A 23,991-nucleotide genomic window follows, 5' to 3' on the forward strand; every position below is an offset into this window, starting at 1 on the left:
TATTTTATAGAAGTGAAATATGGAAGAGGATAGAATATTTTTTTACATGCTTGTATTTCAGAAACATTTTATTTAATATGCTTGATAGGACTGAGAAAGCATATAAAAACTTTTTAAGAAATATATTTATTGAATAGAACAACATAGAAAACATTTATTTGCATTAATTAAACTGCTTTTCCAAAGGGAACATATGTGTTTATTTCCGCCGTTTTATAAATAAACTATTGGCCTCCATTTAGAGTGAATCCTGTTTATAAATAATGACTTAGAATTTGTGAATTTAAATTCATCAGTGATCAGATTAAGATTACATTGTGAAATGAGCATCTATTAAACTCATAAAACGGCATTTACATTTGCATCACTTTCTATTTTCGATTCAGGAAACATTATTTTCATACTTAATACTTAATCTCAGAATCACTTTTGTGATGTTTTTTGTACAGTTAAAAATTAAAATAGCTAAGAGAATCGTAATTTTATATATTTTCATTAATGAATGCATAAATGTTTTGTTACCTGAGATGCAGATAAAATTATGATTCATTTTTTGTAACCTTACAATGATTCTATGTAGATTAAAGAACAAGAACTTGCAAGAACTTGAACAATTTGCGTTATCGAACATTTTCCTCCTTTCTACGAAAAAACATTTGCTCTACGCCTGCTCGAGACCGCAGCGGTCGTGTGGATTCCCTTCCAAAAACATAACTCCTTGTTTGTTTGTTTGTTTAGTCGTGCTTCTGTTTTATTTCTTTTATTATTCGAAAAATGCATTCCCAGTTTCTAAATTTAGCTCACCCTGTCTAGGTTAACTTTCATTAACGAATTTTTCTACTTTCATATTCTTTTAACGTTATCTCCCTGTTTGGCTTTCATTTCAAATATAATATTTAAATCCCTTTCCCACCCACTATCATTCGCTTCATCTGTTCACCATCTGCTTGGCAAAATGCCACATGTGGTTTCTCGCCAACGTTGACTCGCTTTTACTCTTGTTTTGGCAGTTAGTTAAAAATAATTTAAAAAGAAAATCCAAAATACACAATATGCATTATTGTTGTATACATTTTATTGTAAGCGGGTGACGCGATGAAAATTATGATTGAAAACTGGGCCGCGAATACTGAAAGGTTGAGAAACACTGTAAGGCTTAGACTGTAGCCATAAGATCACATGGATATTTTTAAAGTCGTTGCGATTTTAGTTATTATCTTTAAATGCACATAAAAAATGCAGTTCCATAGACAGGCGACCGCTTATCAAACACTGATAAGCGGTTAATACGCTAGCACCAGACAATTGAATTTATACCTTTTGAAATCTATTTTCTCAGCGATTGAAACCAGAATTTGAAAAAGAGCTTCAACTATAACCATAAGATCACATAGATATTTTTTTTATTTAAGTCGCTGCTTTTTGAGTTATTATCTTTAAATGCGTATAAAACCTGCAGTCCAATAGACAGACGATCCTTTGGAAATTTGTTTGAAAACGTGATAAGCGTATGCATTTGAAATTTTAAAACTGTGAACCACATTTCATTTATTTAAATTGTTAGGTATCTCAGTCATGGCGATTAGACGCATGCAAACATTAACTCCTTAGGATATTTGGTTATGGATTAAAAATTTAAACGGATCTGCATTTTATATGTGAAAACCTTTGAAGAAAATTTTATTCATCTAAATTCTAACATTTTTGTTATTGTGTTCTATTTATTCGAAAAGCCATACTTCCACCGAATGAATGTTGTTTGAAATATGATAAAAATCTACAAATTTAATGTTAAAAAACAAATATATAACTTTATGCATCTAGCTCAAAGCGTCTTTAATGCGTTTAAATTGAAAATAAATATCGTATTTACTAACGTACAAGGATCATTTCAAAAGCAAGATAAATTCCTCTTTCCTGTCCGGATTCAGCGGTTATGCTCTAAAAAATATGTTTATCAATGCAATTTCAAAAAAGGGATTATTCTACTCAGAGATTATTCTACTAAAGGGATTATTTCTACTCATTCAAAATAATTCATATTTTTCTAAAAAGGAAATGGCTCTTTTCTTGCAAATGTAATGGGGCCAAAACAGATTTGAACGGCTGTCTGCCATATAAAAATACAATATCTTTCTCGTTTGATAATACATTATTTATACCCTGTTAACAAGAAAATATCATATTTTATTCGATGTTTTCTAACATTTCGAGGCCAGAACAATCGAGGGCAATATATTAGCTTTTCTCCTTTTCTAAGAAAATAATTTTAGCTTTTTATCCTCCATGCAAAAACCTTCGCGATCACAAAATTTCTTGCCAGCAATTTCCCTCAAGTAAAAGCCGCTCCAATTTATGTTCTCGAAATCATCAGATAACGATTTCGGTATACGAAATAGGAATCGATTATTTTCTAATTCCGAGTTGGAAGGGCACAAACAGAAGATCTCGTTAAGCAAATAGGTAATTAGTATTCTTAGCAACGAGGAGAGGAATGATGGAAAAACGTAAGTGGTATAATTTAGTCTTGAATAAATACTTCGGCTTTCGTCTTAATTTGAAAGAGCCTTAGAGACAGCGAAAACAAAGACTAATTCAATATTATGAAATCTGTTTTCATAGTATTGTTTTATTGTGAATAAAATATCTTGGTTTCTCTTTTTGCTTAGGATGCTAAGAATTATATTCTATTTTGCTAAATTTTCAAAAAATAACTTATTTGAAATTGTATACCTTTTTTACAAAAGATAATATTACAATATATAGAAAATGTCACAGTAAATAAAAAAGACAGCTAAGATTCAGAAAAAGTAATTTGTAGGTTTTTTCCTTTCGTTTCAATTTGAATTGAATATAATCAGAAGTCTGTAAAACATTTTTTAAGGGAATGTTGTCTTTTAATTAGATTTATTTTGATTCTAAAAAAATATGTTATGTTTTAATTAGATTTGTTTCGATTTAAAAAAATAATATTATTGTATATAAATATGGTGAATAAATTGAAAATCGTAATTTCAACCGTGACCTTCATTATCTAAAATGTAATGGTCACATATATTTAAAAAAAGCTTAAACTTATGGAGCAAAATTTTGAATTCAAACATTATAGAAGTTGTTCAATATGTTCGGCAGTTATATAGCGTGTATGAAATTCGTAAATTAATTCATGCCCGAACTTCCATGTTTCTATACACACATGCAGTCATAATTGTGGTAAAGTATAAAATAAGTAATAATTGTTCAGCATAAAAAGAAGTTCCCAAACTTTTTCATCGCCCATAAAAGTTAAATTGAATAAAACTCAGCAGATTTATTGTTTTAGATGTAACCTGCAGATTATTGTTTAGACATGTTTATGGTTTTCAAGTTCATCATTGGGAGAGATAAAATAAGATTGAATAAGAATTCGAAAGTTCATATATGGATTTCTAAATCGCATCACAAGAATAAATGTCGTTAATAAGACTTGTCAAGGTAAAAGCTTTAAAATAGTATGTAACTGAGAAAGAGTTCACAATGTAGGGAAAGTCTGACAATTTCTTTCAAACAACATGATCTAGAGCACTGTGGTAATATTTCAAATCGTAGGAGTCTAATTTGATTTATATAGAGGGAGAAAAATCAAAAAGAACAAGTTCTACATCTATATTCTGATTAGAAACAAGCAGGGGTGATTTCTCGTATTGTCTCTAATAAATGTACATGTGTATTGTTACCCGTATGACAACGGTGAAAAGAGATAAGGAAATGCCTATTAGGTTGCTGTCTTTAGGGAATAATTGCTGGGAAGCGAGTAATACACAAGTGCAAAATCGAAAGAAATGGTCACAATACTACAATTACAATTACAAAATCGCATAAAAATTGCTTATATTTAAATTGTTGCTTTTTTAATTATTGCGTTTACATGCTTGAGAAATTACAAATCGACAGATGTTCAAAATTAAGACGGATTTGACTCCAAATTTGGCACACATATATATTTTAGATGTTAAATCTGTTTACCAAATTTTATTCATCGAATCTCTTTCTTATCCCTTTAATTTATGTTCGGATAGCCAAACATCCTATGAATGGATTTCACTCAAACTCTGAAAAAAATCTACACATTTGAGTAAAAACAATATAAAAACATTTCTATTTAAAAAGATTTTTGTGATAAAAGATTTTTGTGAGACATTCAAACATAATTCTAAATATGTGTTTTTCAGATTTAGGATGGACTGAATAGTTGACATTCGCCAAAATCTCGAGTTCGAATTCTTTGACTATTACAAAAATTTCGAACTGTTTTGCAATTTTTTTTCTTTGTATACTTCATATACGAGAATATAAGAATTAAGAAAACCACCAAGAGATAAAAACTGGCTAGGCAGCAATGAATAACGCATTGCTAAAATTCACATCGGTTTTCCAGTATTTGAATAATACAACTTAAGATTTCAAAATATGGATTTAATCTTATCACCTTTATCTTCCAAGTAACGCTGCTCTATTATGTGAACGTTCAAGTCCTACCCACTGATGTGCTTTGTGCAGAGTTTAGCATGAAATATCAATTAACAGGAAGTTTAAAGTATAGCTGATTCCTAAAAACTAGTAGGTAAATTTTTACATCGAAATTATGAAACAGATTCAAAAATAAAATGTATGATATTACTTTGAAACGGGAGGCTAATGTAACTAAAATAAACTGCAAAATGGTGGTTGTTTCATTCTTGATGCTGCTTTATTTAAGCTATTGAAGAAATCCTCTATTTTACTATAAGATATATAAGATCATTTTTTATAAAAAAAAAATGAATTTTCTGCAATTGAAGTTCCTTGATATGTGACAGATTTATTTAAGACCAGTACCCTTTGGCGACCAGCTGGCTCATCAGTTTAATGATCGCTAAAAATTTTAATTAAATATTTTATGTAATTTCGCTTTAAAAGATTCTTCAGTAAAATATTTTTTTTTAAGTTTCAATTTTGATGATTATTCAATTCATAGTATTTCAGTGGCAATTAACCAATTTGATCATTGTACGGTTTATTTCCTTAATTTTCTGTCATTTCTTCTTGAATTTGAGCTCTAATTTGGTACGGAAATTAATAAAACTCAACTAATATAGAAATGTTTTTGTTGAAAATAAACAGATTATTTAAAAATATGAGCACAGAGAACAGAATCTTTCAACATTCAATTCTTATGAGTGTTACCAAGTATCTTTTATAATTTATGCAATATCTCGTAGGTTAGTAAATAAAATTTCCCTGCTTCAACATAAAATTCAACTTGATACATTAACCCTTTCTAGGGCCGTGGGAAGTATGCTTCCAACCAAATGTATCAATCATTGTATGAAATTATGTAGGTTGGCAAAAGTTCTGATAATTTTTTTTAGAAAAACAGAAACTTAGATGTTTCATTTCTTTATCTCACACAAAATAATGTGTCTTGATTTGTTACTTAATAATCAATTAACCAAATTAATTAATTAATCAAATTAAATTTATCTAATAAGCTAAATGAATTCCTTTTCTTATTCTAATTTCAAGCCTAAAAATATTTTAACATGATATGACTAGAAAAAAGGAGGGACTTTAAAGGGTTAAGACACAATTTACTAAATGTAGCTCATAGTGCCGATGGCCTGCATAAAATTTTAAATGCGAAAATCATCAGAACATTTATTAACTGAAACTATATAAAATATAGTTATTTTTTTCATAAAGCTGAATGTCCCCTTAAATGCTTATTTATATTATTAACAGTTTAGAAATCAGCTGTTGGACTCCAATTATATTGAATGCCATGTATACATACACATTATTTAATACAGAATTAATAAATCAATAATATAGAAATTTGAAAAGACCATATAAAACTCTTCTTTGTCTTTATTTTCCCAGAAAGAATCAAGATTCATATTTTTTTTCATTTCATGCAGACGTGTTTAAACATAAAAATTTTATAATTTTAACTTGAAATGAAACTTAATGTAAAATTTTAATTTTATCCTTTTGCAGAGTGATGGTAGCATATTGATAAAGGCTAATCTTTTTTCATTGCCCCCTAACGTACCTCGGGGAGTTTTTTTTTATTGTTATTTTATATTAAATGTATTGCTGGAAAATATTCTTAAAGGCTTTTTTGTAATTTGAATAAAAATTGGAAACATAAATGTACAGCTAAACAACAAGTATCGTTGAAGTGATATATATATATATATATATATATATATATATATTTTAATTTTATGATGACGTAAAAATTGTTATGATTTTTGTGCATTGCAAGCGAAATGTTGCTGCTAATTCACGGAATCGTAATCAGCAAGAAAATGTATTTTATCTTTTCCAGGTTTTACCATGCTATTCTTGAAATAGTGCTTCATGATGTATTTAAGGATATTAAACAAGCATTTTAACTTGTAAAAGAACAAATCGAAAAACATCAACAAATTCTGGCCATTCTTCCGATTTCTTCAATTAACTCAGAGTATAAGTCTTTTCTTTAAGATAATTACACCTTTTATGCGCGAAAGCTTTTAAAATTATTTTTTTTCCTGATCATCACAGTAGTTGTCAGTTTTACTCTTCTGAAATGACGGAAGATAACGACCCTTTCACCGATTCGAGGAAAAGAAAACATAAAGAAACCAATCCAGTTATCACAAAATAGTCCATTATTCTGTTGCAAGTTGATGATACATCATCCCATTAGGAAGTTTATGATAAAAAATGGAGCCATTAAGCTAGTTCCTACTCATTATAGCACTCTCAGAAGTGTTTCGAAAAGACTTCCTACACTTCTAAATGCGCATTCGGACTGATTCTTAATAAAAGAGCAGCAATTTATCTGGCAGATGTTATCCTTGTATACTACTTAATTGCTTTCTGAACAGAAATCTAGCATTCTTCATGTTAATCTGGAAATCTATTTTTATGTTTCAAAGTATTATTTGAAATTGAATGATATTTGTTACAAAGTATTAAGCTTAATATATCGGAAACTGAAGTTATTATTTTCATAAGTTATTTCATAAGTTATTATTTCATATTTTTTCCATTTTTCCTCAAATCCTAGTCATCCTCTAAAAACTTTATTCCTTCGAATGATGCATTGCCTTTCCTTGCACTTGTCTTCCTTGTATGATTTATGTTTTAAAAAATATCTTTCTTGTAATTTTTAGCTTAATATATAATTTTTTAATTAAAATTATTGTAAACTTAATATAAACTTAATATGGCTTTAATTAAATTAAGTTTAATAAAATTATATTAAACTTAATATGGCTCACACGGGGAGTCATTTCTTGCCACTGGAAGTTTTTCTGGTAAATATCAAGTCATGCACTGAAACATTTATTCAGCTCGTATATATTTTATAACCATGCCATTTTTTCTCTTACATGAATCATGTTTCAGAAGTAATTTTTACTATTTAAAAATGTTTATAACGAAGTATCAAGCATGGCAGAAAATGGAAGTTATTTTTTTCACTCGAGAAGTGTTTCTGAGAAAACCATATGTGTTTCCTAAAAAAATATCGAGCTTGGATGTCTTATCTTTCCTTGCGTTTTTTTTCATATATATATTTATCTTTGTCATTATCACTTGTTTCTCTCTTAGCTTTGTTGTGCTGGGATAGTATCGGATATACATTCTGGAATATTACATTTATCTTTTAGTGCATATATATATATATATATATATATATATATAAAATATAGTAAAACTATATGAATACATACATATATATATATATATATATATATATATATATATATATATATATATATATATATATATATATATATATATATATATATATATATATATATGATAAAACTGTGTAATCTGTTATTTTGATTAGTCACTTTAATATTTGTTATTTTCATAAAAACATAGGCAAAGACAAAGTGTCAAAAATTAATTTTCTTACACTAAGTTGTCTAATAAGCAGAAATTTAATTCGAACTTTTTGAAGATTACAATACTTTTGCTACACTCCATCTACGAAAAAAAAAGCAAATTGTTGACAATTTTTTCAAAAGTTATATATGCATCTCTGAGATAAATTCATATTTGTGTCTATATAAAAATAGAGAATTATGGAATATTGATATAAAACTGGACCGTTGGAATAAATATGAAATATCCCGGATTTTATGCGCAAATTAAAATTGTTAACTTGAATTCTTTTAAATATAACTAACTCCTTGTACTACAAATCACTGATTACCATGAACAAAAAAATCGGGCATTATTTCCGTATTTGCCATCTATTTAAAATATTCTCACTTATATTTTTTTAATGTTATTTCTGCTTGATTTATTAACCATCCTTTACCGAAATATATTTTACTTTATGGTGTAACTGTTTTAAAATATAGTAAATAATTCAGATTTTTCATAGAGTTAATGTGTCTTATAAAATGGTTTTATTCAAAAATTAGTTTTTGAAGGTTCAAAAATTTAGCAAAGAAATTCAGCTATTCTGTTGGGATAGTATTTTCCAAAACAGACCCTTTTCTGAAAATGTAAAATAAGAAAATAATATTTTTCTTCAGTTGCTTTTTTTGTGATGTACAATTTTATACCAATAAATTAAATGTAGTCAGAATGTAACTTATACAATGATGAAGTTTTTAATAAGTATCCATTTTTGTAATTTTTTTAAATGCCCGAAACCTACATTTTTGCTTTGAAATTCACTTTCTTTTCAAAAAAAGCATTGGTATCATGACTCATTTGTAATAAGTACAAAAAAGCCTCCGGGTTTGAAATATAAATTACACAAGCTTTAACGCCAAATGAGGCGTGAAGAAAAAGTCATTAAAACTTTCAAATACATACTTCAACTTTCCTACGTGCGCTTCCAAATTGAAGGTTAAATTTTTCAGGTGGAAATACTCATTGATGTGTAGGTTGTTGAGGCGATGAACCTTCTTTACTCCTTTCTAGATGGCCCGCCAAAATCTCTAAAGCTTATTACCTGCCTATTCTGCTTTTATCTAAGTTACGTAGACTTAATTAGCTCTGTGTCCTTGACAAAATAATCAACTCCATTGAATGAGCTACAGAATCATGTTACCAACGCAAATATAGACAATAGCTTGCTCTAAGGCCTGGAGCGAGAATGGAATTACCCTGAGTATATCGTGTAATAAAAGTTTAAATATAAAATTACTATTCGGTGGGAGAAAACCTGAAGCATTTCGAATTTTATGGGGTAAATTCTTCACGGTTTTAATATGTTTTAAGCTATAATGAGTCTAGTTCAATTTAGTTTTATTACTAACGAATTTTGAAGCAACACGAGGCAGCATTTAAATTTCCCCATAGCCAAACATCTGCTGGTGTCAGATCTGGTGACCGTCTAAGGATGATTCTCTCTTCCCTTAACGTCTGTATCAGGAATTCCTTGACTGGAATAGCAATGTGACTTGTTGCTCCATCTTGCATAAACGTAACAGCAGAAAAGCGCATCTTTTTCACGTAAAAATGGAGCAACCCTTTCGCGCAGAAGCGTTAAATAACTGTCACCGTTTTCCACCCATTTACCGGGCACTGTTTCAAAGAAGAAAGATCTTGATGAAGAAGCCTATGAACCCACACCACACTGTGACTTTGGGGGAATGCAGTGGTTTCTTAGTGTACACTCGTGGATTTGACGTCGCCCAGATGCGACAGTTATGTGTACTAACGTCGTCATGAAGCAAGAAATGAGCTTCATCTGTCCACAACATGTTAATCTTGTTCAATTTTTGAAAGAGCCCACCTCGCAAAGGCTTCTCTCTCTACAGTATCCGATGCTAAAAGTCCATGACAAGAAAGTAATTCGTATGGATACTGATGAAGAACTCCATGAATAATGTTGCGTATCGAGGATGGTGGTAATCCCAAGCGTCCCCCAGCTTCTCGTGCACTGCTAGTCCTTGCCGCCGTTTCGGAAGCTAATATTTCCATTTCGGCTGCAACACGCTCCGAATGTATCTGCATTAGACTTGGTCATCCGGACCTTACACGATTTTCTAGCCTTTAGGATTATTAAAATGCAAATATGATTTTATAAGCTATAGATATTGATAACAAAAAGAAAGAAGAAAACTTTTAGAAAATAAATAACATATTGCTGTTTAGATTTTTCAGTATTGCATGAATTCTAATTTGTAAATGATGCATAGTTTAAACACACTAGGAATTTATTATCACGACATTTCTCAGTTCAGTTGAATTATATTGTATATCAGCATGGCTTATTTAAGAGAGTTTGATAATTTTATTCGAAAGAATAATCATATTAAATTCTCTCTAATATCTTCAAATAAATTATTCATTAAATAAAAAATAAGCAAAAACAGTTTTAGACCTCCACATTTTTCAAAATACCCTTATTAAATAATTTTTCCTAATAAGCAACTTCTTTGTATACAGAACGTTCATGATCTTATCTCCAACAGATTAGAACAGGTTGAAAGCGTTATTAAGTTATTTAAGCTTTAAAAAAATCATCTTTTAAAAATATATATAATTTACTTCTTTGTTAAATCATTTTGTTGTAAATGTCATTTTTTGTTGAATAACAGAGCTTTTACTGTATATTAAATATGCAATGACCTCATTTCATTTTAAAGAAAATAATCCTAATATAACTCAAATAATTTTAATATTTTGCATATTATTATAGGAACCATGTTATGTTTTAACTAAGATTTTATGAAATATCAACGCCATAAAAAGCTACTGGATTTTTACGGCAATAATTCCTCTAGATTCAAAAATTTCACCAGTTTCCTAGCAAAAATGTAATAAGGTAGCACAAATCACACATTCTTTAAAATGACATTTTATTCAATTATATATTACAATCTATGGACTCTTTAACTATTAAATAAAATATCCTTTCTACAATTGATCGCTATCTCAATTATTCTTAAAAAAGGTTTGAAAACCAAATATCTTTAAAATATGATTAAAACCTTTATAAATTACATTGAAAATAAAACAATGATCAGCTGCCCAATCATAACTAAATTAACTCAAATGAAATGATCCTGCATCAGTGCTTGGCCATTTAGAGGAATTTATTAATTTAGAGGAATATTGATAATTTTGAGGAGATTTTCTACGTGGCCTGCTACTCGTTTAACAGGGTGATACATATATAGGTAGATGAGGAAGAAGGTCAGTTATTGACCATTTTGTGGCTGGGGGCCAACCGCCTCGAAGATGATGACAGTTCGGTGAATCGGCAAGTGCTATGGACGGTTTACTTTAAAGACAGCAGTCGGCTACAATAAATCCTTTAAATACTGTTTCATTCAGCTGTGGTGGTGGTGGTGGGGGGGTTGACTGCGTATGAGAAGAAGAAGTAACATTATTATTAAAACTAATAGCAAAATATCGTTCAACGATACATGTATCCGTCATTTTCTAAAAAACGCATGGTCCAATATCGAGATATGCTAATCATTTCTTTACCACTTTTTCGATACTCTAAAAGTAAACAAATTCCTACTTTTCCAGAAACTTCTCACCCGCAACTCGGGGTGCTTCCCAAAGTGACCATAAATAAGTAAAAAGAACTTTAATACGCATAAAATCATATATTTATCTAGTGAATCATAGCACAATATATGTTCTGTATTTGCTTTGATTATTTCCCACTCTTTTCTTTTCGGTATTTGCTGAATAAAGATCATTGGCCATATTTCAAATGAAATGCTGATTAGTTTTCTATGTTTTTTTTAAATACTCATTTTTTTATCATTCATATTTTTTACATTAATAAAAGAGTTTCTTAAGCAATTTAATATGATGTCTTCTTTCTTTCAGATAAGAGCTTTAAAAAATAAAATCGACAGAGGAAATGTTAAAATGTCCAAAGTATGCGAATCGTAAGTGAATTTTTCTGTTGTTTTATTATACATTGTCTTCAAAACCATATCGTGCTTCTAATTTTACAAAAAGAAAGTGTTTCATGCATGAAATACAGTAAGCTCGTAGAATAGTTAATTCTTCTAATTCTTCTACATATATTTTGAAAGTTCATTTAATTTAATCTAAATATAAATATCAGAATTAAGAATGAAACAATTTTCAAATTTTTTACGTAAGTGAAAATTATATTTTATTGTTTAATCTAATAATAGCTTTTGATCCAAAATCTTTCATTCATTTAGAAACGTCATAAGACAGATAATAAATTGTCACAACTAAAGTTAAAGAATCTGAGATGTTAAAATAAAATTCAATGAATTAAAATGGAAATCAGAGCCTATATGTTTCTCAAAATGTGTGCACTTGGAAAGTAAAGATTTCTAGAAAGTCGAATGACTTAATTAATGCGTGGTCACCTTTTTCAGAAATATGTCTAAATTAATGTCATATAATAATTATATTAAAATGATTTATAAAATAAATATTATTTTGTAGTAGTAATTTAATTATTAAGTAGATTTACATTTTTGAATTTTTAAAATGCATTTTAAGGTTGTAGCTGTATTTAAAAATTTTCCCTATCAGTGTGTGATGCATTTCTAAGTCTGAATTATTTTGTGTCAGTCTAAAGTGGAGTAATCTTCACAAAATTAGCAAAATAATTAAAGTCAAAATGCTTTATGCTTTTTTCTTGTCTATATTTAGAATGATGATATATTGTAATTATTCTTTCTGCCATCATATAAATTTGTTTCTTGACATTAAATATTACAAAAGACTGCAGATATTGGGTTTTTTTGTATTAAGCATTAAGTAAAAAAATGTTTGTATTTGGCAATATACATTTTAATAAATTTTACTCAAAATACATTTAAAAACATAAAAAAAAGAAAAACACATTAATTGGAATTTGCGCTTCTTCCGAAATTAATACTTATCGATTTTTAGACACCTATCTGTTTCTACCTTCCAAGTTATGTCAGTAAATGTCTTCTGAAGCGCCATGAAGTTAAACATTCGTCACTGATACTGGCAATTTTTCAGATAACCACTGATTTGATACTGATATTATTAGCTTTATTATTGCTTGGTTATAGGGATAAATAATAAAAAAGAAACATTATCAAAAATAATTTATCAAGAACAGTCTCCGATTCCAAATGTGCTTGTTGTATGATTAGAACAATCTTCTCGTTAAGGAAACTTCATTAAATAAATGCTCTTTATAAATGATTTCATACCCAGCAGTCCTAAATTATCCCATTTTTTTTATATCTGTGATACATTTTTTCATTTTTACAGTTTTTTTATTGTTTTTATTGAAGTATTATTTATTTCTCTGTAATGCTTTTATTATTCACTGGCGTTTTAAACTTAATCCAGATTTATTCTCTTTTCGTTTAAAAAACATAAAATTCAACTTCATCCATTCAAATGTGAGAGACACTCACCTTGAGGCTCTAACAATAAAGATATTGATGGTATGATATATTGTATAAATAAAGAAAAGTTAAGATGACATCAAACCCATGTTGTCTATACTCTTTTAATAGGCCAGAAAGGAAAAATGAAGAAAAAAAACCCTCCTGGAATGAAAATTAAGCATCACTTTCCTAATGTAAAGAGATAGAATTCCTTTCTTTATGGAGTTTTAAATTTCAATCAATCACGGTTTCTAATCATAGCAATAAGTCATTTTTCGCACATCTATAGCCCCTTGATATCTGCACGATGTACACCAAATCTATTTGGCAGTAACCGTATAGTCTAGCTTAACTTTGCTTATGTTAGCATATCATTTTAAAGCAACATTGAAATAAAAGATGGATATAGTGATTTTGAACAGTGGTCAGATGACAAAGACGATCTCTGCATCTTATAGTATAGTAAAGCGAACTCGGCATGAAATATATCTCTTTTTTATTTGTTGAGAAACTTTTCATTAACTTTAATTATTTAAAAGTTTCATTATTAAGGGATGTATTTTTAAAGAAGAGTAATTTTTAAAAAATTATTGTTATAAAAGAAACTTCTCCTCATAACTTCATTTACTATGAGATGAAAACTTATGCTAATTTTTCGATGTTTGAATTTATTTAACCTCTTATCTAGATCATGATAAGAGATCATGATAAGATCATTTGTAGTGCCAAATTTGAGATTCCATTTCTGTCCATTAATATACTGACCTAGATCTTTTGTTAAAGTTTGCATTAAAACGTATAGAACTTTATTTCAATACTATAGATTTTATTAATAAAAATGTGCTCTGAAAACTCCTAATAGCCGCATGTTAACTCATCCTAGCGGGGCATTTAACTACCCCATAAGCAATGGATGAGTGAGATCATGTACGTTGTAGATTAAGGACACAATGTGTTCCTAAAATGTTTTATGTTATTCCTGCTATGCTAACAAAATTACTGTTTCTTTTTGATGTGTATTCGCTACATATCCAAAAAAATACATCAACATAAATAACATAATATCCCACAACTTTCTTTTTATTATAAACAAGGTTTTATTATAGATTATTTTAGATCCAAAATTGTAATATTTTATGTTCCAAGTTTTACGATACGACTTTTTCATTTGAGCTAATTTTAACATTCTAAATTGTTATCTTCGACAATCATTATTAATATTTCCGAATGTTCTTCAAGTATACATGGGAGGAATTCCAAACCCGACACAGTGCGTATAATGTTAATCAAATAGCATGCTGTTTGATTCAATTCATAAAAAAGTCTAAGATGTGACTCACTAGACATTGTTTAGTTGCCTAAGCATCTGCTATGTTTCATCGGCTGGTTACAATAATAGATTAAATCGGCAAACATACCTTTATACAATAGACTGATAGTGGTACAAAGAGAGAAGAAAACTATAGAATCCGTTCCAAAATCAAGAATTAACTGTTACTCAGAAAATTACGTAAAATTAGAAAGAAATGTCAAATCTCGAAAATCGCGGATAAAATATTTTTCCCATACTTAAAACAATGATAGTTAACACTCCTTAGTCTTTGATTTTTTTGCCTTATATTATTAAATTTCATATTGATCCTGAAGAAAAATTAGTCTGCATATTAATACATTTGCCCTTTATTATTTTTTATATTCATCCCATTATATTTTAATATATATTTAAGACATTTTATGTAATGTAATGATTGCAAGCATATTCTCAAATGGTGGTGACTGTATTTTCTTAATTGCAGATACATTAATTACTATGAGCAATATGCGGAATATGACCCGTTCCTCACTCCACCAGAATATTCCAATCCGTGGATTTCCGATAGCACAGAGGCTTGGGATATGGAAAAACAAACGTGAGTATTAAATTTATACCACCTGTTAAATGTTTGGTAGAGTCATCATATTTTTTTTCTAGTTTGGAACTGAAATTAAATGACTTAGATCGGCAGTACAAATAGATTCATGCAAGCATTTTTAAAATATTGGTTACTATTTTCTGATACATGACAGTAGTTTGGTAATTGGTAATAACGTTCTAATATATAAATAGTACTAAAATCGTGAGATGAAGGATATGAGGAATCAGTGTTTTTGAAGCACCAAATTATGCATTCGAAAATAAGTTAGCGAAACTTTTTCTATTAAGCTCAATTATCAAATCATAATTAAGAGACCATGTTCTTCACAGTTTCTCGAGCATTCAAAAATAGAATTCGTCGCATCGAAAGACATTTCGTCATTTTGTTTTTCTCATGTTGACTGTCATGAGTGAGTGTGCTCGATCAGATTGATTCTTCTGTTAATTTCAGTTGAGAGCGGTGGCCTTAAATGTGCTTGATGGCAGTTGCTGTCCAGCTGTGACAGGAAGATTTTTAAGTAATCTAATTAGAATTTACATTTCACTTTAGAAATTGAGTATATTAATGAATACAAGTTATTGTGTTAGTCATTCGGATAAAAAGGCGATTAAATCTAAATAAACAACCATCTGTAAATGTGTAATTCATTAAAAACGCTCTCTGGCGGAGAAATTTCGAATTATTTTATTAGCCGAAGTAATTCTATATAAAATTTCAATATTTACATCTGTGGATAACTTTGAAACTGGGCCGTTTGATTCTGGACACTTTGTAAGTCATATTTGTACTTTTCTTTGAACTGGAATATCATCTCTATTACATATATCTAATTACAAAAATGTTTGGATGTCTAATATAAGGATGCTCACTACAACCAGAGCTAATACTTAATATCTAAACCATCAGAGAGATGATACATTTTTCAGTTTTTAAGACAAATAATCATATTTCATGCTGCTTGAGTCACAAAATGAAATGATTTAAAAGATTATGGAATTTAACTTTTATTTGCTGCCTCCTGGTTCTATCTGTCATGTTAAATAAACTAATTTTGACACACTTTTTAAACAAATAAAGTTTAAATTTTCTATGACGAAAACTGAACTGCATTTTGTATCCTTGAATATCACTAGAATTTTTATACGATTAGTTTAGATATATTTTAATACATTTATAAATGTTTTTATACAATTTCAGCAGTACTCTCTCGAAAGATTATCCAGTCAATTTCCTTTCACAAAGATTTCTATTGAAATTTTTAAGATAATGAAATTAAATATTTTATGTTTTTATTGGATTATTATTGCAGAAGAAATGGATATTTTTGGTAGAATTTTCATTTGATTAAACTATTTCATGAAATTAGACTAAAGGCATCAAAAGATTGATTGTATAAAAAAATTACATTTCGTGAGCCTTCTGCAGTACATTTATTAACTGAAGCAACGCAAAATAGCTCTTTTTATCTCATTAAAATCATTTTCCCATTTGAAATAATATGGATATTTAACTAAGAACTTAGTTATTGTAAGTATGAAATTTATTCTGAATGCATTTGCAACTACGATTGGTAGGATTACTCTGTCCAGAATGATTATTCATTTTTTTTTTACCTATTTCACTTTATATGCACTTTTAGGGATTTCATTAATTTCATATCATTCTTTAAAATAAATTTATTCAAACACATCTATAGAAACAATTCAAACCAAATAAATATTTATTGATATTATTATTTTGTATTCTGAAGCGCGATTTAAAAATGTCTTTCACTATGGAATTTCCTGACTATGAGATGATATTTGTTCATTTCAATTGCCTAAAGAGTAGAGAGAGAGAGGACACATGTCTTGGATATTTTTTTCTTTTATTTTGGCCATAAAATCGAAATGCAAATGCATATTTGGTAAAATTATTCTATGTTACAAATTTCAGACTAATATCGAGCAAAAGATAAGGTGTGATATTTCTACGATATTGTTCCATGTTCTACTATATAATATTGTGGTTATACTATATAATATTGTGGTTATACTATATAATATTGTGGTTATAGTATATAATATTGTGGTTATACTATGTAATATTGTGGTTAATTCGATATTATTCAGCATTGTATTTTTATTGAGTAAAAAAATAATAAAACGCAACTATTTTTAATGGAGACATAATAGCCGGTAAGGAAAAAGGAAGATCCCTCTGAAAACCATTTCGGAACCAATCAGTTGAAGAAATATCTAGTAAGCGCTCTTCATTTGTTTTTATTTATCTTAAAGAACCGGAGATATCTTCTGTCTTTTTCGCCCTTCGGACAAATATAAGTCTAGACAGAATGAAGTTGTCTTAGACCGAATCGTTCAGTTATTTTTTCTCTAAGACAATTTTTATCGCGGGCAACGAACAACAAAAAGCGTTAATCCTAAAAACGCCGAACAAAACAATCTATCTTTATCAAAACTGTCTTTTCCGATTCCGTAAAACAACATGAAACATATCTGAAAGCTTGATAAAAAAAAGTTTCCAATTTCTGTTTTTGATTTGGTCATTAAGACGTATGCTAGAATACTAGAAGTTTATAGCTAATGGCCCATAATTCTATATTTTTCAAAATATTATGTTTTTGAATTCTCATATATATATATATATATCAGAATTTATATCGATGATTAATTTAGAGTTAAAGCATCCTTTTCCTGCAGAATACAGAAAGGCAGTTTCAAATAATTGTTTCATTACAATGGAAACTTGATAATAATCTAGTTCTATATTTTAATAACTCCATTGCTTTGATTGGTTAATTTCTTGAAATGCTTTTCAACCATTTATAAGTAAGACAAAATGCAGGATGTGCACCCTAATTTGGATGCAATAACTGAATTCAAAAATATTAGAGATAGTCAGTACAATTAATTGAAAAAAGCCTTTAGATGATAGAAAGAATTTTCTTTTAGTTGTTGCAGCTAATACGCTCAATACTGAAAAAAGAAACCAAAACATTTACATATTTTCAGCCCCCTACCTTTTCAACACTTTTTAGTAAACTATTCTTGACACTCTAATCATGCTTCTGGAAGAAAAAAATTAACTTTTTCTTAGTTAAAACTGATCAAATTACAAAAAAATTGAGTATAAGTTCTCAGAGGGTCTTAACAGCTAAATTATTTGGATAAAAATAACTCTCTTAAAGGATCGTATAAAAGTTGAGATTATTTATTAAAATGCATCTATTAAAGTTTTATAATGTGTACAATTATTTCAATTACTTCACCTCAGATGGAATTGCAATGCTTTAAAAAAACATTGAATAGTTCATTATATAATAATTAAATATGTACCCCATTTTTTAATGTTAATTTCACTATAAACATTCATGTTTGCAGTGGAATATATAATAATATTGTTACAGATTTTCCTCACCGCCGGATTCTTTTTGATAGTGGGTGTATGGTGTGAGAACACAATCAGCAGGCGAAAGTAGAAAACAACGACGACGTTTATTTACACGAAGACACGAGTACACAAAGACGACGAATACACGTACGACAAATATTTACAGCTGAGACGAACACAGGACAGCACACAGTCGCAGACATGTAGTAATCGTCCACAGCACACGAAGCGACTAGACAGAATCCAGCAGGATATGGGATCCTCAGAGCTTCGCTCTACGCTCTCACCAACGGCTGAATTTCTCACTGTCTTCTCTCGCTTTAGCTGCCGACTCACTACTTCTCACAACTTGATACTACGCACAATATACGACGCTGCCTCCACAGTAGACAACAGGATTCGGCACACAGCAGTTCATTACTCGCTCCACACAACGCTGGTAATTCGCCGTTGCTTCGCTATTCTCTGGAAGGCTCGTTACTTGTCGGGAGACTATTCACTCCCCGTAGCTTGAGAGGGCCGGTCTTTTATAGTTCTGGAGCTAGAATCTTCTAGACCAATCAGGTGTATCTCGGTTCCTAATGGACGGGTCGACAAAATTCTCAGAGTTTTGAGCATTATCCATTTTGTCGCCAGATTCGTTTCGTAGCCAAATCGTCGCTAAGTTATGCCGCCAAGCTCTGGAATCACTGGCTCGGCATCCGACAGCTTCCAATATAGATGACTGTAAAACGATCTTTCTCATGATGACACTATTCGCGCTGGGAAGCAAAATTACAAGTTTGTCACATTAGCGGAATATAGAATAATATATTATTTGGGTCATCTTTTTCTGTTGCATAATGCTTTGACATCTGCTAAAATTATGGTTATTATTTGGTCTATCGTCTGCTTATATAAAGAAAAAATGTTTCTTTTTGGTTTAGTCAGAATTGGAATTGTTCTTTGTGTCTGTCACAAACTCCTCCCATCTTGGACTTTGGAATCCAACAGCAGCGCCGCTGTATTTCAGTCAGTTGTAAACTAAAATTTAAGATGTCTTTAATTCTAAGTGTTATTTGAGTTTATATATGTGCGTGAAAAGTTTGAATAATTGTTCGTCTCAAAGAATGTGGATTATTTATGCAAAAGTGATATTATTATTCATCTAAAGTGGCGGTCCTGGAACATAATGTAAGCCTAATTACCTTATTTGAATTAGATTTTTTCTTCGTTTTTGCTGATAAAATAATAGTGTCTTCAGAACGATCAGACAGCATCTCAGAAAAATTTTTATCCACTACTATTTTATTCACGTTTGACCAACATGCATATAAAAATCTTAATTGGATATGGTAATCTTTGTAGTATGTTCCCACTACCCCCATATTTAAAAGATTACTTCAATTCACGAATTTAAAACATCAAGATTCATGAAGAGAATCCAGGTGATGAGCAGAATATACAAGCATTATTATTGGGCCCTGATAATCTTGAGTGACAACAATGTTGCATCAAATGCAAGGAGATTTCTTTTCGTGAATACATTTCTGTATATCAGCTGAAGCAAACATTGTGTAAACCAATTTTCATTTAAAATCTGTAAAAATCTCTATTGCAATCGTTTTTTAAATAATATTTATCCTTTTTTAAATAACATTTATTATTTCTTTACATCATATTGTTTTTTGCACAAATTTTGTTATATTTTAATCAGTTTTCTGTCTAAATAATGCCGCAATAATTTAGCATTTTAGGAAAAACAGTTTTATCTTTTCAGAACTGTTCCTTGAAAAAAATATGAATTCACCCTTGATGAATCTTAAACAACTAACATTAGATAAATTTTAGTCACAAAGCAATATATCTTTTTAATTAAATGTTTTAGATTATCAATATATTTTTTTATGTTTTTTTATTATATACGATTAACAAGACAGTATTATAAAAATTTAAATGTTATAAATTTTTTAGCATTGCAATTGTTGACTCGTATAACATAGATCATTTTTTTTTTACTTCATTCAAAGCATTTCTCCCCATGATGATATGTTTTTATCTTTTATAGTTGAACAATTTTTTACTGGGCCATGATTATTATGGACACTTTGCAGTCATGAAAAAGTAAACCGGCTAAGATAAGAAGGAAACTAACTTGATGAACTACCAGGAGTTCTAAATGTAAAGAGGAAAATAGGCTTATTATTTTAGCCTATTTTCAAAAATTTAGGGATATTGCCATAATTTTTGTATTTCTCAGAACTTTCATTTTTGCCCCCAATTCGTCGACAAATCTCAAAATGGTCGCCAAAGTCAGGAGCTATTGGCATGACATTCATTAAAAATTGCCATTAAATCTTTAATGAGCCCAACACTGCAGAAAAAAAAATATTACAACTTCGTAATTATACATTGGAACGACATTTTCTTGAATATTTCATGGCAAATATAATATATAGTTACACTTGATTATAATATTAAATCCAAGAGTGATCAGTATCGAATGCAAGCAGCACTGAAATTACAACTTGTATAATAATGAAATGAGATAAGGTTTTATTTGTCATATGCATAACCGAACATTTTCCAGCAACAAATTAGAACGATTCAGCATATTTTTTTAATAAATTCATTAAAAAAATAAATATAAAACGGCAAATACTTAGAACTTTTAGAACTTCGAAGCGCATATTGGCTATTGGTAGAATAAAAAAAATCAATGGCAAAGCCAATTGAAATAGAGACGCGTCTTTTAAAATGCGGCAATAAAAATGGAATTCTGTTCAAATTTGCAGTATATCATGAAACAACAGAATGACTTTATAATATATTTAATTTAAAAAACTGAACTAATTCAGCTTAATAAATTATTTATGATTTCAGGAAAGAAGTGAGTGCACGTCGAGTCAAGCGATGGGCATTCTCTCTCCAGGAACTACTGAAGGATCCCGCAGGGAAAGAGCAGTTTTACAAGTTCCTTGAGAAAGAATTCAGCGCTGAAAACCTGAAGTAAGTTTCCTCAGCTTCCCCAGACGCTGTTAGCATAGCATGATTGATTACCGCTTATCGTTAGCTTCCGCTCGAATGAGGTCTTTGCTGAACTGGTTCAAATCTCATTTTCTCGGCTAATAAAGATTTGCGGATAACTTCTATGTCGAAGAAATTGCTTTACCAACATGTCAATAAGCTCTATTCTTAACATGTTTGAGTCTAGCGAGATTACACAGGCAAATTTCAAAACTTTTAAATACCTTAAATTGCATACATTGAGTTTTAGTTTAAAACTTTCAAAGTAAACTTCTAAAAATTGCTTATTATAGAATTTATAAGAGTAACTATTGAAATTATATGCAGCAAAAATTGGTTTAATGAATGAAAATTATCAATTTTTAGAAATCTTGTTCTATGTTAATAATAGCGATAAGGAACATGTTAATATATAGTTAAGCATTTATATATATATTATAAGTCTTAAATTTAAGAACAGAAAAAATTTTGAGTAAAAGTTTAAATATTTTCCTTGCTTTAAATCTCTGTTCATAAATATGCTGAAAGTTGTATATTTAAAATTATATTTCTTAAAATCTTGTTTTATATTTTAACTCAACTATCGAATTAAATAAAACCAATCAAACAAATATATCACAAATTTAAATCATAAAGTATTTAAAAATTAAATTAATAACGTTGTTCTATAATTTTAATAAAAAGGAAAAGTCTGTAATTTATTATTAATTCTGGAAATTGCACGAGTTGGTCCTGCTTACACAGTCTGTAGAAGAAAGCACTACTTACATTGTATTTCCGTTATAAAATGATTGGCAGTAAAATCACACCGTAAACTAAAGTTGTGAAAATGAAATCCAAGAATATTAAGGATTTTGCAAGTTTGCGTTCCTTATTTCTTCACAGCATATTGTCAAGTGGGGATAAAAAAGACACAAATTACTGAAAATGGAAATACGTTTAAAAAAGAGATAAATTAATTAAAATGCTTGCTGGAAACCCTACAATTAGAATTCAAAATGAGTAGAAATAATATTCATGATTTCTTGCAACGTCTTGAAGATTCGTCCTTAAAACGAGACAATGTTTCATTTTTTAATGATGGAATAGAATCTTCGCACATTGTTTAAAATAATTAATGCTGCAGGTTTATTATTATTTTGAATCAAAGCTGCTAGTAGAATGATATCACACGGATGTAAATGATTTCAATCAATCTCTTTTTAAATAATAGACTTAAGACGTATGAAATCCATAATTCAAGTAGAAGAAATAAAATTTTAACAGTTTTTAAGCGGAATAATTAATTTTAAACGATATAATCAAACTTAATTTCCATGCAATTCATTTATATACGCAATTCTTTTTTAAAAACGATGAATTTTCGAATAGATCAGCTTAAACTTCTATTACACATTATGAAATTCGACATCTTCGACTATTTTCTTTTTCATTTTCATTTGTCGAGTTTTATTAAAAATGGCCCCAGACAAACCACGGATATTAAAAAAAAAGACCCTAATTCTTAAATGTTTAATTTCACATGAGAGGTTTACTGTTTCTTGCGCACAGCGTATATTATTCTACAATTGAAGGTATCTGTAATTTATATCTTTTACTTCTTAACTCTCAGCGAGTGAAACGGCTGTCCTTTATTTTTCAGTGTGATGTAAATCCACGGTTGGTATCCTGGACTGACACTCCAATAGTTCTTACACTCTGTCTTGCAAATCTTCCTCAGATGGACTCAATAATTTATAGCCGTATAAGCGGAGAATGAATCCCGTCCCCTTGCGTTTCCCAGAGCTATATCGAAAAACTATTAATTGAAACTAAGTGAAGAATGGAAATTTTTTTTCAATGTCTCAAAATAAGAAGTTTTCGAATAATGGCCTTAAAATTATATTTAAATTCTAAATTTTTTTCGAAAAATTAAATGTTTTTTTAATCTCTAAATACAGTAAATTATGTTGGATGCTCAAAATAAATATCATTAGAAAGGTAATTAATGATTATATCCGATAATGCCTTAATATATTTCAACGATAATCAGATACAATCGTACGGTGTAATAAAACGTGATAAATATCCAAAATGGCTAGACTAAATCACTTAGTGCCATCGTTAAACTCGAATTTTTCTTCATTGATTTCTCACAAAATGTGTAAAAAACAATTAATGATAGCAGGAGAGTGTTTCAAGAATTTTTTTTATTATTATTGCTCGATACAATTTTAGCGAAATTCGCGGACATCTTTTATTGTACTTTTAAGTCTCAATCTCCAAGCAATGTAAAATAATGAACAAAATTGCCTCTTAATCAAATTCACAAATTAGGACCC

At 29.3% G+C, this 23,991-nt stretch overlaps 1 protein-coding gene across 1 annotated transcript in view; it reads left to right on the forward strand.

Annotated features, from left to right (window-relative positions):
- LOC129959784 (regulator of G-protein signaling 7-like) overlaps positions 1-23,991 on the forward strand; it is a 203,831-nt gene that overhangs the window by 163,600 nt on the left and 16,240 nt on the right. Inside the window, exons 10-12 of the mRNA XM_056072679.1 lie at positions 11,830-11,891; positions 15,155-15,268; positions 21,527-21,652. Of these exons, the coding sequence (XP_055928654.1) occupies positions 11,830-11,891; positions 15,155-15,268; positions 21,527-21,652 (302 nt within the window). The remainder of the gene's footprint in view (positions 1-11,829; positions 11,892-15,154; positions 15,269-21,526; positions 21,653-23,991) is intronic.

The sequence above is a fragment of the Argiope bruennichi genome, chromosome 2 (genome assembly GCF_947563725.1).
Source record: "Argiope bruennichi chromosome 2, qqArgBrue1.1, whole genome shotgun sequence".
In the NCBI taxonomy this organism is placed as follows: Eukaryota; Metazoa; Arthropoda; class Arachnida; order Araneae; family Araneidae; genus Argiope; species Argiope bruennichi.